General features: G+C 48.2%; 1 protein-coding gene across 3 annotated transcripts in view; it reads left to right on the top strand.

The window, feature by feature from the left end:
* Window positions 1–22,408, top strand: part of LOC114855543 (metabotropic glutamate receptor 4) — a 107,429-nt gene that overhangs the window by 6,830 nt on the left and 78,191 nt on the right. The window contains exons 1-2 of one of the 3 annotated variants that reach the window (XM_055509304.1): window positions 4,140–4,317; window positions 17,085–18,086. In XM_055509304.1, the coding sequence (XP_055365279.1) occupies window positions 17,562–18,086 (525 nt within the window). In that variant the 5' untranslated portion in view covers window positions 4,140–4,317; window positions 17,085–17,561. Of the gene's footprint in view, window positions 1–4,139; window positions 4,318–4,337; window positions 4,987–17,084; window positions 18,087–22,408 lie in introns of those variants that run through there. The other 2 variants (XM_055509303.1, XM_029150780.3) reach the window with 2 other exon arrangements.

Below are 22,408 nucleotides of genomic sequence, written 5' to 3'. Positions count from 1 at the left end.
TGCACTCTCGAACCCCTGAAACCTTCTTGATAGAAAGTCGTCCTTTCTCACTTTAAGCAGCCATCATTCCCGGCTTTATTTGGAAAGAAGCAGTTTTGAAGAGTTTGAAAGGCCGCTCGTACTGATGAACCCACACAGAAGCTTCACCCGCATCTGCAGATTCACAAAACCTCATCTCTCTCGGGCTGTTGTTGGCTCTACCAGTGATTATTGGATGTTGGAGACAATTCGCCAAACAAATTAATTATGATGTTGCGTCATACACTGCTGCGTGTGCAGTGTTTTCCTTTAAAAGACCTTGTGAAGGGAGAAGCTTATTGCAGAGCTGTTGTATAAAGCTACACCAACTTTATCTAAGTGCAATAAATTAGAGACAAATATACTGTGACTTGAACTTTGTCTCACGCTAGCTCAAGTATTGCTTATTTTCTTGTCCAAATGAGAAATAAAAGAAGCCATAGACGTTATATAGTCTCCGTTATTTCCCCTGGTGTGTTTTGGGAGAAACACATCAGAAACGGACGCGCATCAGACTCAAATGACACTGAAATGGGAATAACTTTGTCTCTTAGCAGTAAAGCAACGGTTCTTCTGTGGGTGAGTCCACTTTTCAGTCCAGTAAGTGCTCCACAGTACAAACGGCAGCACATACAGCTATGCAAATCCTTATATCTGGTGTTAGAACAGGAAAAATGACAATCGTAAGGACAAGATCAGAGTCTCCTCCTCTCATTATATTTAATGAGTGTTTACTTGCTTTGATTTAATATAATAAAGATGATAAATCTTTTTTAGTCAACATCGTTTAGATGCTGGTGTAAATTACAGTCACAAAACTGCCTTAATTCTTTGTGGCTCTGATTCAACAAGATGCTGGAATCATTTCTTTGAGCTTTTGGTCGCTATTTGCATGAAAGCACTTTTGCAGTTGCTGCGCATTTGTCTGCTGCACATCTCAGCACGTCCCCAAGATGCACTGTTGGATTGAGAACTGGGGACTGGAGGCTGTTGATGGGATAGGATACGACGTTATTGATCCCGCAACCGACTGCAACCCACTGCATTTCTATGGTTGAAATGCAGTGAACTCACTGGGACATTCAAGGAAGTGTTTTCCTGTTTTAGCTTTGACGTGGTTGTGGTTGGAGCAGCCGCGTGAAGTGGTCATTGAGCGGGGAACGTGTTCAAACACCTGGACGTGTTCCCAACCTGGGACGTATGTGTCTGGAGTGGCCCTTCGTGCTTTCTCCTGCTGCTGCAGCTCGTCTGCTTCGAGGTTCAGGGCTTCGTATGTTCACTGGCTCTTCTTCATACCTCGGCTACTGCGACTGGTTATTTCTCTTGCCTTTCTAACAGCTTGAACCGGACTGACCGATCTCTTCTGACCTCTGGAATCAACAAGCAGATGCTGCTTGTTGAAAATTTCTCTTTTTTAGATCGTTCTCTGTGAACTGCAGAGATGGCTGCATGTAAAATACTCACCTCAGCTCATTCAAAGTCACTTTTCTTCCCTTATTTGATCCTTGAGTCAGTTTGTAACGCCAGCAGATTATCTTGATCATAGTTTCTAGTGCACAGTGATTCTGCCTTGTGATTGGCTGATTAGATACTATGTGCAGCTGAAGAGCTAATACGGTGGAAGGAGAGTCTAATACCTTGAAGACAGAATCTGTCCATTAGTGTGCAGAAAACCACAGCATCAGATTATTTTACAAATCCATACGGCTCAAATGCTCCTATTTTGCTCTAAAATGCTGCCTTCGTCACAAATAGTGCTGCCACAGGCACAATAGGATCCATTCTAGTGAGGATAATACCCGTAAAGATTGCTACCAAAGTGACCCGCTGCAAACACAGATGTCAGGATGCCTGCTGTACATGAATACAGTAATTGTTTTCTGCAATAATGGCCACATGTCTGAGTAATAGTATTTTCTATTTTTATTTTCGACTGTCATTTGAACACACTTAGGGTGACGCGCTTGTTGAGTGTTGAATCATTTATAATGAAGCCTTGCAGATGTGCTACTTTTAGCGCCCTGACTCTCCACTCCCAACTAAAACAGTGAGTTTTAATGATGATTTAGGTTTTAGGTTGTTTCAACAAGGCGTTTTAAACAGACAAGCTTATCAGTTCTCATCACAGGCGTTGATAAAGAGACTGCAGCCCGTGGCCCAGATGTTCACATTACGGATGGATCCCTCTATCGTCACCTGGGGAAAGACGGCCCCTGCGATCACACTCCGCCGGCCGCGGGGAAGGCGTTGGCTTCAAAAAATGGCTGCGCTCAGAAATAGATTGCCGCGCTCACTGCCATGAGATCAGCGTAGCACATGTTGTGGAGAATCAACACGAGAGGCTTCATAGCTGCTGTGGCTGAGGTCCGTGGGGTCCGAGCGGGTGTCCCGTGGTGATTCATTTAACTCTGCGACGGTTGATTAAACTGTCTCTGGCTCCTTTTTAACAAAGTGTGACAGCGAGACAGTGGAAGCTGTGTTTGCTTGAATCTGCAGTGCACCAGTTAGAGCTTCTGCTGAAACGGGCTGACTCTGGTGCACATGGACGTTCTCAGCCTCAACTCCAATGCCGCAGAGTGAGCAACTAAATAAGGTAACGTTTAATTTATGCAGGACACAACGGAGCTGGAGTGAAGACCACAGAGGAGGAACAGGCAAAAGGGGATTTCTGCTGGAGTGAGATTCCTTTAATAATACAATTAAAACCTGGTTTCAGCCAACTTATCAGCATTTACACATGAATATTCACTAATTACTGTGCTTTTACACTAATCCTCATGTATGTGTATCATTAGAAGTGCTCGCTCCAACTCTTGCACATGCAGAAGCAGAGTACAATTCAAGTTCTGCGAATATCAATCTCAACCACGTCCTCCTACACATTGCACACGCAGCACAAAAGCATATGTGGATGATGTTGAAAGGCAAAAAAAAAAAATAGGGAGCGCATTTGCACAGAGTCAGACCTTTATCAGCGGATGCTGCACGCGTGATGCGCCGCATACATCCACAAACATGCAAATCACGGGCGTTAAAGAGAGGCAGCGAGGAGAGTGAGCCCACGAGAGCTGTTCTGAGATCCCTCCTGCCCACCGTGGGTGTCGTGTCTTTCCCGCAAGGGATGCTCGTTGCTTTGCGGAGGCAGGTTCAGCTCTAGGATTAATGAAAAGCTCCATCTTAGTCATGAAAAGAGCATTTTCACAATCTATTTAACATCATGCATACCAAAGGCTCACATTAGGCACTGTTGACTTTTGCTCGCCTACAGCAGTGTTTTTTTTGATGCATTCATTGCCACCGCTGCGCTCTTCTGTGGGATGGCTGCCCCCCCTCCAGCCGTGCCCATTGAGTCTCTTGCATTTCTTATGTTCACTGTCAGAGAGCTCATTCTTCAGTGTTGGGATGAATTATGGTACACGGCTGGAAGCATACGAGAGTTTATGGCGAAATGAGGGGAAACGGGGGCTCTCTACTTTACTGTAGCTTAGTTTGGTGTGTTTTTTTCCCCTGTCTGGCAAATGGATGAGTGTCCACAGAATCAGAGGATGCAGCGGCTGTGATCGTGGTATTAGCCAATTTAGTCTTTATAGCTCCCTTTATAGGTCAAACACAGCACTCTGGGAGCTTGCTGTGAGTTGGAGCAGGTCGCCGGATTGCAGTGTAGCTTGTTTCTATCTCAGTGGCCACTGACCTGGCAGAGACTAAAGTGGTGTAATAGGCTGCAGTGGAAACGCATTCCATGAGTGCTGGATGTTATTTCAGTGCTTGCTTCTGGTGAATTATTTAGCGCGAGTGGTTGTAATTACACAGTGCGGGCGACGGGGTTGCAGCGCGTCTAGATCATTGCTGAGATCACAGGACGGCGCGCTGAACTCGGAGGCATTCCAGGAACCCCTGCGTGCTCCCTCTGCCCCCGTCGCCACCACCCTCCCCCGCTTCAGCCCTGTCAGCGATTTCCCCCCCCCTCCCCGTGAGTGGCTGGCGTCGGGCCGGTCCTCTCAGAGCTTTTAAAAGGCTGTTAAAGGTCCTCGCGAGACGCGGCCCCCTTTCCCTCGCAGCCGCCCACCCCCCACCCCCCATCCAGCCCGCACACTAAGCCCTCCAAGCAATCACAGGTTCCCGGCGTGTCAGCCAGCATTACGCCAGCCCTCCCTTACGGGGGCGACCGGAGCGCGGCCGCTCGGGGGAACTGGGGCGAAGCTAAAACACTGGCTCACAGCGGCCGAGGAGGCGAGCGGTCATCGCCGCCGCGCCGACCTCCGAGGGCCTTTCGAGGAGTGCGATGCGATGGCGTGGGCGGTGAGTGACGGCGAAGGCAACGCTCTGATTCATCTGTTGCTGTAAACACGGAGCGACGAGCGGAGCCCAGGATGCAGCAAAGGACTCGGCTGAGGCGCAGATGTCATGCGCCTCGCACTGGAGGGGAAGGACAACTGGAGGGCCCATTACGAGGCCCTGCACTCTTGTCCTGTCCTCCAGGTTGCTTAGTCTGTCAAGGTAAAATGGCAGGATTGCAAATTCTACTTGGCAGCAGAAGTTCCCCTTAGGGAGACTAAGTGGCGTCAACCTGTCGTGGTCACACACTCCAGCTGACAAGGTGATGATGAACACCTTTCATTAAAAGGCAGAAGCTGGGCTGTTCCTCTGAGAGAACATGTTCCAGCGGTAATGTCAAAGGGAGAAGGGCCGCGGCTGAAAGAGAAAGCCTTTGGGGCCCAAACTCCATCGGGTTTTATATGCCAAGAACTCCTGTATATCACCATATAGCACAGCCAAGAAATCCAGCAATTCCCACAGGGACCAGCAATCAAAAGAACGGGAAGAGCTGCGCTCCAGCTGGGATTGGAGTGCTCCAATAAAACGCCAGCCTCGCTGCCGGCTGTCGGCGGCTGTAAACACGTAGTATGTGGATTCATTCTGCCCACGCCTCCACTTGGCAGCGACGGGGTCTCCAGATGGCACAGACAGGTAACTATTTTAACAGTTTAACGTTCACTGCCCACAAATCAAGACGGGAGCCGTCGCGAAGCTGCGCGAAGCGATACGAAGGCTCGGCGCTGGCGACGGACGCGTCGAGGCTATTTCTGCAGCCGCTGATTAGGAAGCACTTTTCCAGGAAGCGTCTTAGAGTTTGATTTGTCACTTCTGAGTAACAGACACCGTAATTTAATTGGGGTAAACAAGATTAATCAAGGTAGACTTGAGTGGAGTACAACCAAAATAACATCACACCTGCTTTAATACTGCTATTATGTTTTAGAGAGTAAATACTGTGAAGCGCCGCTGAACCACCGGCTGATGTTGCAGTCACACTGTCGCGCTACTGAGACTTTTTGACAGATGTTCAGTATCTGTTTGGGTGAAGGAGTCACGCTGTGTGGCATAAAACCAAATCCCCTGCCTGAAGTTTGCTCAATAGCTCATCAGAGGCGCGAAGTGATGAATCACCTCATGTTGCGTTTCCCTGTAAAAAAAAAAACCCACAACACTCAAAATAATGACTGTGATAATATCCGTTTAACTGACCCCGCGACACTCACAACTGTATAAATACAGTGTAATTTATACACAATTATGGTATGAACAGAATGAATTAAAGCTTAATTTCCACTGATTGTTTAGCTGAAGCGAGGGACGACGTGGAGCGTAGTTGTGGTCCAACAGTCGAGGCGTGACTTCAAGCGAGACAGAACTCCCTCACCTCCAATCTATTCACAAATCATTACTGGCCTAATGAGCAACAATAAACCCCTAACATTACAACAACTTGCTGCCGTTGCCATGACGACCTCCTCTGTTTGCTCACTTTAGGATCCACTCCTTGCAATTTCATAGCATCAACCTTTGTCTGCGTAGAATAAGAGGAGCGTCGTCCCTTCAGAGGACGATGTAAGTGGAGCACGAGGCTGCTGCACATTATCCTTCTTTAACATTAGAGGATGGGATCCGCGCTCGATGTTTCAGTGACCACACATTGTTCAATTACATTGATTTTCTTCCTCTTCCTTTGTAGTCCTGCTGGGTGTTTTACCAGCCCGGAAGATGCACCGTGTACATTAAAGGCAGGTAGAGAAAACAACCGGCGCCTGATATCATTTGATATTAGTTATGAACACAACAAAAAAAATGATCACCGTGACATACTGTATTAGCATTGATAATATAACACAGCGAAGGGAATCTGCGTGTTTTTGAAGTCCGTCTAAATAAGCACGACCCAATAAAATCAAGGCGTTTCTATTTTTACAGCCTGGTAGAGGTGGAACCGTGCTGCCTGCACCAAGGCTTCGGATTTTCTGATAAAGATCGTCCTTAGCTGACCGTCTGAGATTGGAGGTTGTCAGTGCGAAGGCCCTTCACTGTCACGGCAAGAAGAGTGGAAAGGTGACATGTTGGCGACTATTTTCATGACTTTCATGTACCTTTAAGAACTTGGGGTCCATTCGGCGTTGCAGCATCTGGGTCGTAGATCGTGTTACACTCCAAATGGAAAATGAGAAAGACGATAGTGTAACGCAGGAACGCGTATGTCACAGCGTTTGTTATTATAAAGAGGCAACTGCAACGTATGATGCAGTGTGTTTGTTGTTCCGCTGTCAGTGCCAGTTGAAGGAGCCACATATGTTAATGTGGAGCATGATCAGTTTCCGCGGCAGCTGCAGTCTGGACTTAATGTAATGCAAATATTTACTATATAGTGCACCAGAATAATAAACAAAGCTGCAGTAAACTATTGGCCCAGTAATAAATCAGATTTTTTCATTTTTTTATTTTTTACATATTCATGGTAGTATTAATAATAGTGTTGCTCTATCAGATTAGTTTCCCCAAATAGTCCTTAAGAATGAAGATAAACATTAGAGTAAAACAATAATGTTTGATTTTTATTTAAAAACATGTAACGTGCAGCTATGAGCATCCTCATAGCTGCTATTCTCCTGCCCGTCCCCTGTCTGACTGTGTTTGCACATATTTAAAAGACCAATTGTCTTGCGATCCCCTTTCACTTGGTGCTGAAGGCCATTCCTAGTTTTTACAGAACACATTACACCTGTTCATGAATTTATGCATAGCTCATCTGCCACACTTCGTTGCATAAGAAGCACTTTTCGCATTTACAAGCCTTTTTGTTTTGCAGGGCTGCAGTCGATGTGTTTGTGTCGCTAAACGTTTGCACTTGTCATTTCAAATTGGATGATGGTTCAATAAGTGGCGCTAAGTTTTCAAAATTAAATAGATTTCCAGTCCACAGTTATTTCCTTGTTTAGTTATTACCTCACGCAAAATATTGTCATCTTCCAAATTGATTTTTGAATATATCTTTGTTTGTCATAATGGCTATGGATGTGGAAGGGAAAGCAATCATAAACTGGTTGCTAAGGTTGTGTGTGTTAATTAGCACCTGATTAAGCAGCCAGTGCAGATGTCCAGACAGCAGCATGAGACGAGGCTGAGCATCATCAGAACAATGTCCATTAGGCAACATGTTCGAAGCGAAGCACAGAATTACCAGGAACGTCTAACAGCAACTGTCCTAATGGTGCACATTGTGAGTTTGTTCATTCATTCATTGTGGGAATTAAACAATAGGAACAGCAGAGTCAGTCTATTGAGTTTAGAACAACAGGCGCATGACAAAAGTCTCAATCAGGACCGTCGCCATGTTGCAGTCGCTTCTCTACAGGAAACGACTTGATGTTTTGTTGCTGTGGAGCGTCCTCTCCGGCCCCTGTAGACTTGTTATGATGTGCAGGGCGGCGCGTGACGGCTCGGCGGCGTAAACCCACGCCTGTGACACGAATACAGGCCGAGAGGCGGCGTTTCCTGGAAGTGACATCTCTCTCTCCCAACCGCGTCCCTTTCTCATAATCTCATTTGCGATCGCATTGTTGCGCCGTCTGCCAAAGTGTCACGTAGCAATTACACGCTGGCGGAGACGCGCGATATTCTGAGGGCTTCAGGCGAGCGCTCGTTGCTCTCACTTTTAGGAATGGGCGACTTGGATGGAGATGTGTGCTTCCTGCTCCCGTGTAAATTAGATTGGCCCCCCGCTGTCTTGTTTGTCAGGATAATCTATAGCAACATTCACACTGTTTAAATCCCTTTGTACCAGTTTTTAATGATTTTGAAAGTGGTACTAATTTAAAAGCCTGCGTGTTCGGAAATGAGAGTCACGTCTTCTGCTCATTGCACATGCAATTCAGTCAAAACCACGTTCATGGGTTTGAAGCAAGCTCTGCGCCCTGCTGTGCAGCTCTCCTCATATGCAGTACTGTATTTCCTCCTTGAGGTGAACTTGCATGTGGGGGGATCCCCTGTTACATTGCACCAGAAATGTTCCCAGTCCCTGCGCTGCAAACAAAGAATCCCAAGCGTGGCACTTTGTCGATGGCATCAGCTCTGACATAAACACTGGTCCCAGCTGCCATTTTGCTGCACGTACCTGGAGCCGGAGCTGGTAAACAGACGGCCGCCCAACCTACACAGTGACCGTGAATTAGATGCCCATGCCCACCTGCAGCTTTGAAAGAAAAAGAGACCTTGTGCTGCCAGCATCTGCTGCAGATCTCAAAGGCATTGTGGGCTGTAAACCACGAGCTTGGACTTCTGAGTGTTTTTGTCTTTGATCCACGCGAGTTGGAGGGATAATAAAGTTTTTTACTTTGTGAAAACAAAAGAGATCTACTATATACATATAGGTAAATAATAAGGAGCACGAAAGGTAAGTCTATACATTAGGGAACAGGTGCTCATACTCATGAGCTGGCATTATAATTGAATCAATTATGCATGAGAAAGATTCCCCATATGGTAAAGAAAATGTCCATGTTGAACAAGCTATAGCTCCAACGCCGAGAAAATGTGCCAAACCAGACAGTTCTTCCTTCATTTTCATCACAGCAGGTGCAATAAATAATCCATGCAGTGCTGGACAGTCAGTAATGTGATGGGGATGACTGTGTGAGCATGCGTGAAGAAGGACGGCTGGGTTGTATCGTCTCATTTTGGGAAGTTTGCTAAATTTCTCTGCAGGCATCACAAACCTTCATTTCAGATTTGATAATTACGGGTCTCCTTTGTATCTAGGAGCTGCCTCGCCGTCGTTAGCTCTGAGGAACATTGCTCAATTTGACGTGGGTGTTTGTGTGCAGTCTGTCATTTGCTTGAGTATAATCATGTTGCATGTGTGCAGGAACAAAGGCTAAAAACAAACAAATTATTCTTCTGTTAGCACCGAACCCACGTTTGTGGATCCTCCCTCTTCACTGGTTGACAGATATAAAGCCCCAACCACATGCGGCTGCTGAGAAAGTCATAATGGCCACTTAAACTTCTGGTGTAGCTGCAACCAATGGTTATTTTCCTTAATAATTAACAATATTGTTTTATCTACAGTGGTGCTGTGGTTCCAGCTTCTTCCCAGTCCCCAAAGACAAACTGGAGAGTGACTGTTTGTCCGTCTGTGTATGTGGGACTGGAGTCCTGTCCTGGTTGGGACCCAAATGAGAGCTGGGACAGTGTTTAATCCAACAAACATCCACTGCATTAGTTATTCAGTTCAAGAAAGAGATGAATTCTCACCTTAAATGAGAATATTTCAAAGTTTAGTTTCTAATGGCAATAAAACTGTAAACTGTAGTCAATTGTCTTTTATAAAGGCATCTGGCTCTAAATAATGTCTAACCCACATAACGGAGGTACTGATTTCTTCTAGTGCTCCCAGCATGAATCAAAACAGAAATAAAGAAAAAACAAATTGTAAATGAATATGGCCTCAACTACAGTGAAATACCAAAATGTAACATTCATCCTTGTCCTGGTTTTCCTGAAGAAGTGGCCATTTGCCCTGAACATCATTATATGGCTCTGGAGAATAATGTGATATTGTAGGCGTTTCCGTGAGCTGACAACAAGCTCAGTGGAAATAGTGCTGTGCAGGAGGAGGTTTTACTCAGAAAGTCGACTACTCGCAGGCGTTTACAATGCGAAGTCCAGCTGACACACTGAGCACATGGTCTAAAAGGGAAATGCGTGATACCCACACAAACACTATGGAACTTGAGGCTGTTGATAAAAGGGGTCTTATTTTTTGATTCATAGCTACAAAAACCAGAAAGCTCCAATCTTTCTGAAAATATGATTGAAATTGTTTTGTATGTGTTAATATGTATTAGGTTTAAATAAGAGTGAAAACTCAGTTCTGTATTGAAAACTGATGGATGGATTCATTCATAATAATAATTATGGAGACTGATTAGTTTATTTTAGTTTTTGTCTGTAAAACCTGCTGATTGTAAGGGTTTAGTTTGTAGTTTTATCCAGAGGTGGTGACACTTGGTGCATAATAAAGAAAAGGCCTCTCTGTGTTTGTCGTAACACAACTCCAGATCTGAGTGTACTTCACGGTTTCACGCAGAGCGTGGGTCGCTCTCCAAACACAACTTGACTTTCTCAGCAGGCGACCGTGTTGGAATGATCAGACAAGGCTTGTGAAAGCTGGACAGACGCCACCTTTGCCCCCTTGAATTGAACAGTGTTCTTTCTTTTTAAGTTGCTTTTCTGAGAGGAGTGTTTGATATAAATCACTGATTGTTGGCTTGTATCTTCTCTTCCACTCTGCTCCTGTATCAGTGCTGGATCCAGACTTTTCTCACCATCGGGTCCCTTTTTTAATCGCGTCTCAGATAAAGTGGGACAGACAAATCTTCATGCTGGTGCAGATTGTGACAAACTTCTTGAGAAAGGAGGACTTTGACTTGTGGATTTACTCCCTGGAGACCTCGGGTCTCATGCATTTTGTATAAGCTGCAGGAGATTAAAGCGCATGCGGTTTGTGAAGGTGGTGGCAGGTGACGACTCGGCCTGAGAACACTTCAGTGTGTCATGCGATTTTCTCTTTATGCAAGATGCTGCGATACGTGTCGTGATGGGATTCACGTTCAAGGGGATCTGAGGCCAGATTAAATCTTTAACCCTAACCGCATTCTCACTGCGGCACTTGACATTTTGCGATTGTGCGTTATTTTGTTCCCGTTATCTTAAAAAAAGAAAATCTAACAACTGCCGACGACTTGTTCCTGCTGATACGGCCTAGTTTTCACATACTGTACTGTACGTTGCAACTTCAAGCATTTCCCTCAGTCCCTCAGAGGAGCAGCTCTGATAAGACACAAACTCCTTAATCCTGACAGACATGCACGTCTAGCTTAACAGATACAGTAAATCAATCAGTGTCTGAGGAGTCCCAGCCTCTGACACCCCCTCCCCCCAATGCCACCTGCTCCTTCACACTTTCTAGGACACGCTCCACAGCAATGCACACGTGGCACAGTCTGTTTCCACGTTCCAGCTGTGGAGGAGCTCAGGCGCCGTTTGTATTCTCTACAACAAGGTTTAGAAAAAGCACATTTCACCCTCGACGTGAAGTTTGCCAGGGATCATTACCAAACGAGGCTTAGCATCCACAATAGGCCGTAGCCAGTTCACCTCACGCCATCTTCTCACCGCACCATTAACCAGCCTCACTGAGCGAGAGCGAGTGGGAGAGCGGCTCCCAGCGCCGGAGGCTGCGAGAGGCTGCGAGAGGCCGAGGCGTTTGGACGTTTTCTAACCTGCAGCCTCTGGATTCAAGTCTGGCTTCTGAAGCGCTGGCCACCGCCAGGCCCCCAGGTGTGCATGTGATGCTAGGTCAGAGTTCAAAGCTTTTATATGGGAAAAAAGGGCTGCGGGTGAAGTAAAGATGGTGCTTCTTCCCCTCAGAGGAGACTATAACAAAAGATGGTGGACTGGATGACGCTCCAGTGAAGAAGAAGAGTGGGGACTGTGGAATGTGGGGGCGTTTCCTCCACCGTTACAACACGATAGGCATTGACTCCGCCGGGCAGTGAATAGGAAGTCAACACTTTTTTAATAAGCTTTTCTGGCTCCCCGATGGTTTCCCCTCATAGCATCTCTATCCTTTTTAAGCAGTGTGAGATTTCTCCCTCTGCTCTTCCAGGCCAGAATCAGGGCTTGTTCTCACATTTCAGTCCATTTATCGCCTGCTAGATGCAGCTCAGTGATCTTAGCCCTCCATTAGCCTGCACGAAAAAGCACCCAGCGCAAGTAAACAAGGAATTTAGGGATGGCCCATTTCTCCATCCCCTCTGTTCTCGGTGTTGTCTTCCGAATGACTTGCTGTAGCTTCACAAACAACACCGCGTTTGCAGCTTTGGGGGTTTGAAAACGGCCCGTGTGTTAATGGGCGTCGTTGGCGTGTCCTAAAATCTCTGCAGCTGGCACAGAAATGCAGCGGCGCTCTGGCGCGCTTGTCGTCGGAGTTGATATTTCAAGAGATAAATTGCAGCCGTGTTTCCTCTGGGTTCTCAGCACAGGGAAATCAAACGGCCACAGTCAGCTATTGCATAACATCACGTCTTAGCAAGATTTAGCACATTTCTCAGGGCTCTAAATGAATCAACCTGTCAGTCGCATTGGGCTGTTTTTGTAATTAATGTGCACCAGAGTCATATCTTACATATATATCAGATGTCAAGGGAAGAAGATTTCATTTCAATAAATTTATTTTCTATTAAAATGCCTTCCCTGCTCTCCTCTGGCTCTAATGTGAAAAACCCATCCATGAGGCAGCGGTTCATGGGAAATTAATACGGTCAGTTTCTATTTTATCACACAATATGTCCTCAGCACCTGATTTAATAATATGAAAATAATGAACAGGTCGATCAAACATATTTAGATCAATAGTTCTAAAACTGTAACTTCATATTCAAATGTGACGTGGAGAAAGCTGTAGTTGCAGCGTCTGGGGATGATTAAATGCCTTTACGTGTTTCGTTTCACTACTAAGATCTTTAAAAGATAATTAAATGTCTGAAATGAGTGAATTCTGAGGAGGATTTTGACGAACACCATACTGATATACTGATTATTATTGCAGGAGAAAAGACTTATTCCTGCCGATTTCCCCCAGGAGCGAAAAGATGATCACACTGAGAAAAAGATGGATAAATAATTACTGTGGAAATTGGGTTTGATTAGTTGTATCCTGGCTCTTCAGCAACATTTATATTTGGCCAAGTTTGGTTAAAAAAAAAAAGAAGGAGAAAATGCATAAGCTTGTGTCGAATAAATTACGTGGGCAAATTGTAGCATCCTCCTCATTAGAGCTAAAGTACGAGCTCAGCTAATATGATAATTGTGTTGAAAGCTGTGGTTGTTATTTCCTGTCGTTTGGTGCGCTTCATTGCGCCACCAGCTCTGCTTTGAGGGCCGCCTTCCTCTTGGCCACTGATCGGTGCTCACATACGGAGGGATCACCGCTTAGCGCACGGCGAGGCTGCAGCTTCAGCGGCACTGACTCAGCGTCGGACTCTCTGTCTGCGCTCAAGTCTGGTCCCGGCAGTAACGGCGCCGCTCGTCAGGACCTTTCTGCGGTGACACATGGAGGCGCGCGAAGGCCCCAAGATCCGCTACGGAGTCAAATTATGCGCATACTTTAGCAGCAACTGTGCAGCGGAGGAAATAATGTCTTTGATGAAACCCTGTCATTCAGAAATATGAACCTGTGTAAACACTTTGTATTATTTACATAATAATGACCGTTGCACTGATGGGGTCTCATGTTAAACTGTTTACTAAATTATCAGTCAACGGAACACGTCTCAGCAAAACGATGTGGAAGGATTTGTTTCTTGTCTTGCAGCAAACGTCCTCGCGTTACTGTAGACGGAGTGGAACCATGAAACGTGATGCTCTTTGTAGCGCTACATAATTCAGCGCCTATAGACTGGTAGTGAAGTGCTGTTACAGGGACGTCCGGTGAATCGGAGCTTTCCAATCATGCTCTGGACATTAGCGATGGGCGGGTTGAGCAGATCAGCAGTGAAGCTGGCGTCGCTGCTTGGACATGGAGCCCTCACACCTCAACACTTGCGGCTGCGAACAAAAGGGCAACGATGCGAGTTTGATCCGCCTCATTGATGCATCCTTTTAAGGCTCATTTCAGCGTTTTTTCCTTTCACTGGGAACCTGGTGCCGGCCTCTTCTCAGCTCTCCGGTCCTCGCGTGGAGCTCAGCCCTGCTCTCTCCATTCATTCTCCTCAGGGCAGCCTTTCTCTACCTTTCTATTGATCTGCTGTGCAGCATCAACATGCTGGAGTGTCAATTAGAGAGCCCCTCCTGCCCGACTGCGAGTCGAGCTGCAGCATCTCTAAAAGCCTCTCTCACTGGCTTCTCCTTCCAGCAGCCGGCCAGGTCTCTGAGGCCGGAGGGGGGAAGAACGTCCTGAAAGCACACATGCACGTGTCTCACACGGCTCCTGTTTGTATGCACAGCATAAACGCCGTCACAAACCTCTTCTGCTCCAATGCGTGAGGGAGTTTCTCATTCTCCGCTTTCATCAGCGCCTTGGAAAACGCATCCTCTTCAGGTGAAGTGGGTTGTGAGTGGAGAGAGTTCGTGATTGGAACCCCCACCCCCCACCCCCACCCCCCAGCCGCAGTGCTGTTCTGCTGAGAGACACGCGACTCTAGACCTGCTCCAAATATCAACAGAACGTTGCAACAACACTTCCTAAATATCAAAATCGTCCGCCTCGCGTTTGAAACTAGTCTTGGTGACAGATGTGTAGGCGAAGGCAGACTGGGCACCGTGTAAAACGACGCCCACGCAGCAGCTTCCTGAGCACATTTAAAGAAAAATATCACGCTTGTGTTTGATAATTCTTCGGCTAAAAACCCTCATTAAGTTCCCAGAGTTATCAAAACAGATGCTTTATTGCAGGGAGAGCGATCCAAACAGAACGTGGGCCTTCCTGTGGTTCCGCGGCCGCTTTTGGAGCCTCGCGACCGCGCGACGCACACACTTATTCGCCTGAAGGTTATTACGCGGCCTTTTGAAAGGAATGCGCGGCCTGTTCAGAAGAAAGGTTGTTCTTCTGAAATGAGTCTGCAGTAATTCCCGCAGCCGTCGATGACATTTTGTCGCCAGTAAGCATTTTCCTTCTCTGATGTACATGTTTATTGAAGTGTGCTGATTTGTAAATACACCCGCGTCGTCTGGCGGCCTCGCAGCGCGTTTCCTCAGTGAGCGCTTTGTTTTAAAGTGCAGCTGATGTGGTTGTGCAGCGTGTGAGGCTACATTCATACGAGCTCCCGTCCCGGAGCTGCTCCACGCAGAGCATTGGAGCCGGCGTCCGGTTCCGCCGAGCCCACGCTGCGGCTCCAGCGCCGCCGCGTCCCGTGGACCGCAGCTCCCAGGATGCCGCGGGAACAAACAGGAGGAATTTCAACATGGTGAATTACAATAAAACCAAGCCACCCAGCAGAGATCTGCCTGATTACAGACTCAACGCCGAACAAGAAGAACAAGCTGATTAACTGTAATGATTGATGTAATCTTGTAGGGTTTAGGACTTGTTGCATGAAAAGCACTGAACTTCCGATTGTTTTCCCGTCAGCAGACGTTGGAGCGGCTCTCGTTTGGTGCAAACGCGCCGCTTGGCGCCGCCGGTCCTGAACTGGCATCACCAGCAGCGCGGCCTCTCCGGCTGCTCTTGCTTCGTGCTCAGCCGCAGACGCTGAGGTGAGCCGCTGCCTCCGTGCCCGTCAGCCGCTCTGCGGCGGTTGAAGTGGACCTGCGGCGAATCAACTCTGAAAAATGACTTCTCACTCAGTAGGAGATAGTTGGGTGTATTCAAAGGACCTTGTCGCCTCCAATATGCTCTCAATGAATCTCAGGCGTTGCTGAGCCAAGGCTTCAAGCCGCTCATGTCTGCAGCCCTGTGCTGTGACTGTGTGCAGCCAGATTGTTCTTTCAGGGCGTATTACAGCTCCAGCAATGAGCGGGGCTTAAGTGTGTACATGCGAGATTGCTTGTAGCGGCATTTTTTGTGTTCTTCCCAGCATGTATGGATTGTGTTTAGGTGTCGAGGGAGGAGAGATGCAGGGCACGGCCTGGGTGGAATATGTCTGTGTACATTCTGTAAATTCAGCTCTAAATGAGCATCATGCACCCGACGAGCTCGTTCCCAGCACAATCTGCATCCAATAAGTCTCACAGCGGTGGAACAAACCAGAGATTTAGCTGCCTACAAATGCCAACTCACAGCTGCACCAAGGCGTCCCAGCTCCTAGTTATCAGTGCACCGAGCGGCTGTTTCTATACGTGATCAGTATTTATAAAATATTTACATGGAGCATCGGTGATTCAGACGAGGTTTCAGCCATTTGTGCCCCGTGGAGCCGGGGAATCGGCCAAATGCTGTGATTTCTTAGGGTGGGTGTTTTCCCTGTGCCAGCTGTGGACATAAAAGCAGTTCCCCATCTGTAATAGCGTAATTAAAAATGCAAACTCCTCTCCCGGACCCTGCCCCGTCCCGTTGGTTTGTTGCACCTTCATTTCCTGCAGGGCACAGGCTCACAAACGTGTCAGAGACTCGGACACATAAATTTCATTACAATGCATGTAATTGATTTTGTGCACAGTCAGCAGAAAAGCCTACGTTGGGCTGGAGCGGTCCACATGGTGCAGGGAGATATCAGCGGTATCGGTGGCCCGGCCCCTTTGAACTTTAATGCCTCTAATGATTTGACAGGCTTTGAAGGAGCATATTGTGCAGCAGAAGTCATGCATTTATGTGGAATACAGACATTTTGCTGAGAAGTAGCAGCTCAGAGCGGTGACAGCTCGGTGTTTTACTGTAACCATCAGCAACGTTTGAATTTGTCAGTTCAATGCGGCGTTCGAGGCGAAAATGTCACAATGTTTTCTAGAGACTGAACGTGTCCACAGTCGAGGTTGATGGGTGAACGTGAAGCACGTGGGATCCGACTCTCAGCCCTGTCAACCTTGAGTCCACGGGAACCTTTTGAATCAAAGGCGTAGGAAGGCTGCAGCAGAGAGAGAAATTAGTTTGGAAGCAGATCTGTCTCTTCATTCCGCATAATGCTCCAGTGGAATGCTTAAGCAAAAGAGATGTATGAGCTCCAACCAATACGAAATCCCTCTGCCGCTTTCTGTTTCCTCTGCGCTGCCTCACTGCTCTCCTCTTTTTCATCTTTCAGGAATTCACTCTGAAGCCCGTGGACCCAAGCAGGCCTGAGGGCTCTGACATATACCAAATCCCTGCCCAGGGGAACGGGGGAGATTAAAAACTTCTGATTGAGGTGGAGAGGGAAGAGACGCAGCGCGAGACGAGAAGAAAAAGCTGAGCGCTCACCTTTGTTCTTCCTAATGCCCCGAGTGAAGGATCTCCATAGGCGAGTCTGTGAGTAACAGCCGACGCAGGAGCAGCTGCCCACCGTTGTGGTCAGATGATGGAGTGAGGGAGGGACGGAGAGAGGCGACGAGAACAGGATTACACGCTGCCGAAGCGCCAAGCCCGTATTCTATCTTAATTGAATGCCTGGGAGAGAGGGATGACGAGAGGCCGCCTTCACTGCGCCAACTGCTTCAAGAGCCGCTGCAATTGACCCTCTGGCCGTGGTGAAGCGATACCTGGCTGCCGCAGCTTCTGGACTCGCGGTGCTCAGGCGGCGGTCATGTTTGGCGCCCCGGCGTGCGGACCGGACGGGACCGGCTGGCTGCTGCTGCCGCTGCTGCTCGCCTGCGGCGCCCTCGCGCCCGCCCACGCTGCCAAGCCCAAGGGGCCGGGACACACGCATCTGAACTCCATCCGCATCGACGGCGACATCTCCCTGGGGGGGCTCTTCCCCGTGCACGCCAGGGGCCACGACGGCAAGCCGTGCGGGGAGCTCAAGAAGGAGAAGGGCATCCACCGGCTGGAGGCCATGCTCTTCGCCCTCGACCGCATCAACAATGACAACAACCTGCTGCCCAACGTGACCCTGGGGGCGCGGATCCTGGACACGTGCTCCAGGGACACCCACGCGCTGGAGCAGTCGCTCACCTTCGTGCAGGCTCTGATTGAGAAGGACGGGACGGACGTGAAGTGCCTGGGGGGCGGGGCCCCCATCATCACCAAGCCCGAGAGGGTGGTGGGCGTGATCGGGGCCTCCTCCAGCTCCGTCTCCATCATGGTGGCCAACATCCTGCGCCTCTTTAAGGTGAGCTGCTGAATACTGCATGAAGTCGAAACTGCGATTTGTGATGCTTTTCTGCTTTATTGATCTTCATTCCCTCAACTTTTATCTCTTATGTGTTTGCTTCAATAATTGATAGCGCGAGTTGGAAAACAACATTAGCTGCTGAACAGTGTGAGAGAACATGTGTTAGATATCTGCTGCCACACTATGGACACTTTCATAACTTTAGACAGGAGACGAGTCATCGGTCACTCTCGTCCTGGAGGAGTTGGTTGAGTGTGAACTACTGCCCGTCCCCGTGCACCATTTAGATTTCACCTTATAATAATCAGTTTGTTGTTTACATGTGCTCGCTGACAGAATAACACACGTTTTGTTCGTGGGCATGTGATGAATTATTTAGGAGAGCTTTTATTTTGCAGCCATCCAGCCATGACAAGCGTAATGACTCTCTCTGCCACTAAAGGTTGTGATTTCCATTTACTGCCCAGCTCGCTGCAAAATGAGACACTTTTGTTTGACTTTACAAAGAATTACCAGTTGTTTTTTTTTTTAAACGTACCGTCATGTGTTTGAAATTGTTTCATGGGCAATTACACACTTTAGAGACGTGGACGTGTTTTGAGGAATATTTGCGCTGAGGTAGTGGCTTTTTTAAATTCGGTTGGAATTACAATGAGGCTCCTTTGATGAAGTTCAGAATGCATTTCAAACGCCCCGTGTTTGAAAAGATGCTTATAATCCAAGCTCTGAAGGATTTCTTCCTCCTCCTGCCTGTAGATTCATTCCCAGGTTTAACGTGACTCTCGGCTGCTGTAAAACGGTCGGAGGGTGCAGACAGAACCACAGCCATAGCTGCGGTAATAAGAGCCTTGTTTTATAGACAAAAAGATGCATTGACACATATATAAAGTGAATATGTGGGAAGTGGAGGCAGCGGTGCTGCTCTACGCTGTGTGTGTGTCCTGTTTGGAGCCACACACTGATCTCTGCACCGTTCTCCTCCGATGCTCACGTCTCCGGTGCCAAATACTAAACTGCTCCAGAGCCAGACCTGTTACTACAGCACTTCCTCTGCCGTTTCCGCGTGAGCAGCGCTCGGCCTCCCTGCCAAGTCCATACAGGGGAGACGTGTTTTAATGAAACTCAACTCCTAAGTTGTTTATATTGTAGGAGTTTTGATGAGAACTTCGCTAAATCCAATAAGAAGTAGGAGCCAGACAGAGAATTTCATGAGTCTCAGAGACGTTTCTGTCCAGCACCTCATATCAAAGCCGGCATAAACGCTTCCTGGAGCTCACATAGCAGATCTCCCAAACTCCACTCTTCAGAGCCGAGTCGGGCCTTTGGGCCACATGGTGCAAAGACACCATGGCTTCATGATCAAACACAAACAGATCGGATCAGTGACGTGCTGACTGTTGCTCAGGTGAGCAACGTCAGCGGGTCGACTGGCGTGAGTAGAGGAGAAGCAGCCGGCGTCTGGGAAAGCGTTGAGTAGGAGAAGTAGAAGATGATGATGATGAAGCTTATTTGGTTATTATTTGTGTATTAGTTCATCTAATACTGTACAGCAACAGCCTGCAGCCTATGTGTGATTTGATAAGCTCCCGACTGCAGCGTGTTCTAAACCACATGGGATGTGGGCTGCTTGTCAGGCCCCCAGCGCTAATCGGAGTGAACCCACTGTGACGGGACACGCGCACGTGCGCCGTAGCTTGGAAATGCTGGGATGTGGGCATGCGTTGTTGTTTATACATCGGTAACAAACCAGCGACGTGCTTGTGTCTCTGAGGGAAACCTGCGATGCCTCCTTCCCTCTTTAATTTGGCCGTCGCCGACTCGCTTCCTCTTCACCCGCAGCGTGTACTGGCTTGTCTCCTCCAGACAGCTGGGAGGGGGAGGGGAGGGGGGGCAGGAGGCCGCTGCAGGCGGACGCAGGTGGAGTAGATCAACACGGGGACATTTTCTCACTTCATTTTCAGCCGGCGTCGCCCGAGTCTCGCCATCGGAAATCAACCGCCTTCTAAGTCGGGCGTCAATCAGTCACCGTCCACGGGAATCGAATAACGATCATTAAAACAATTAGGGGAGAGTCCTCGGCCCGATGTGGAGCTCGTGGCCGTCCAGGTGACGTGTCAGCCGGACGCCAGCCGTCATCGACCCGTCGAAGGCCCCGCCTCCACGGCCGCCCTGCATCATGTGGAAGCCTAAAGAGGTCCAGCACTGCGGCTACATGTGCACTAATGTTTGCTTTTTAATGGAGGAGCAGCGCTGCATACTGATGAAGGCAGGGGAGAGACGTGTCCACACCAGCATCACTGTACTCTCTGCTCTGCACACGGGAAAACACAAAAGCAATCAACACGTTTGCACAGAAACCACTCGCCGTCCGGCCTCGGCCGCCGCCGCCGCCGTGATGTAGTTAGCAGCTTCACAGGAAAGTCTCTCCTCAGCACCCGCCTGCATACAGATGTGGTTGGCGGCAGCTTGATGAATATTTTACTCCCACCTTATGTAACGGTAACACAGGGACAAGGAGCTGCAGCCGGAGAACATTTTAGTGTAGTTCAGTCCCAGTGACAAGGAGTTGGGGAAAACGCTAATTCGCGATCACAGGCGAGAGACGTCGGGCGACGGCGACTTTCGTTCGCGCAGCTTCACGTCTTCACGAGGCTCACGCACAAAAAACCAGGCCCGTCCGTTCCGTGGTGCATTGGTCTCCGCAGGAGATCCTGACGGGGATTTCCTTTTCATCTCAACCGCAGCAAACGCTTGGCTCGAGTTCAGTGGAAAGAGAAATGATTCTCCTAAATTTCATTTGTTTCACTGTGCGCTGCACACGAGTCGCACAATGGAGACGCGCTGACCCGAGAGTAAGGAGCTCAGAGCGTTGTAGCATTTAATGCCCACTGGAAAGCATCGGCCGCTTGTTCCGACATCACAGTTTACTGCTGCCTGGACGGAGCGCCTCGCAGTCAGTGGAGTGGCCGGTTTCAGCTGAAGAGGGACCACAGACAAATAAAAAAAAAGATCCATTTCACGGACAAACAAAGCCTTTTCAGGCCTTCAGCCTCACGCCCGCTCTCCCTTCTCCTCGGCCCGGTTCATGTTCCGGCTTGGCTCTTTCACATCGACACGTGCTTGTGCTGGTGTTTGAAGCACTCAGACTTCCCCCCATCGCTGCTGCTCCGCTGCTCTCACGTGCTTCTTCCAACACGCGTGGCTTAAAGTCTTCACAGGGAGGTAAATAATATGAAGCGCTGGGTAAACTCCTCAGATTAGCCCGTGTTCACTTCGCCTCAGCTGCTTAGCTTCCGTTGAATTCTTCTGGGGGTCTCGAACACGACGCCCGCCTCGAACCTGCTGTATGAAACGCTGGCCTTCAGGTGAATGAGCGAATCCGTTCCGCGCCCAGAAAAAGCGCCGCGGCTGCAATTACAGGACAGCTTGTGAGGTAAAAGCCGGGCCGGACGCAGTGTGTGACGACAGCAGACATCATTAGGAGCCGACAGCCTCTTTCATGATGCCTTGACTGAGCGAGCTGATGGGCGCTGCAGCTGTTTGCTGGTCAAAGCTCCACCACATTCCTCTTCCCCAGAGGTGCACACCATCTGCTTTGTTGCAACCTCTTTTAATCAGTTAATGGTTATTTCTCCCCAGCTGATGCTCGGCTCCTGTAAACATTTCAGCTTCGGACCAGTTTGGTGAAGTAACGTTTGGCAGATTAAATTAGACTTGCAGATGACGCGGAGTCTATAAAGAGCCCGTGTTTGATTTGCCTTTGACACCGTAGGTCAACGGCGGCATTGGCACCGAGGAGCAAAAGCAGCCTTTTTAACCAGACCTTGTGGATAAAATGGCCTTTTTGCAATAATCGTCTCTTCCTTGTCAGCTTTTCAAAACATATTTGCGGAGGATTTTTGTCTTTGAGCTGCATTAGTCTGATCACAGCCTTTAAAGAACATCTAATCAAATATACGAATTTAAATGGCTGTTAATTTGAATTCAGGCGGAATTAGATCAGAGGTAAAATAATACACAAGATTTGAAAGGAGTGTGTTAATCGAGCGTCTATTTCTGTCCGTGGATTTTAAGTTTGACAGTCCTTGAAATCCAGCATGAGTGCTTCCATTTTATACAGCACTTATTCTTTCGCTTTACGCTGAGTTTCATCACTGTTTTATTGAAAATTAGTTGCCCCGTTTATTGCATTTCATCACTGCGTCTGCCCACACTTGTAAAAGACTTGGGAGCAACTTGGATTCCACAGCGCACGCGATAACGTGGTTGCATTTTACGGCCGTCAATTTTGCAATATCGGCTGCGTTTCTTTAAGCGTT

Source organism: Betta splendens, chromosome 5, assembly GCF_900634795.4.
Source record: "Betta splendens chromosome 5, fBetSpl5.4, whole genome shotgun sequence".
Taxonomy (NCBI): Eukaryota; Metazoa; Chordata; class Actinopteri; order Anabantiformes; family Osphronemidae; genus Betta; species Betta splendens.
This window is presented reverse-complemented; position numbering and strand designations above follow the sequence as displayed.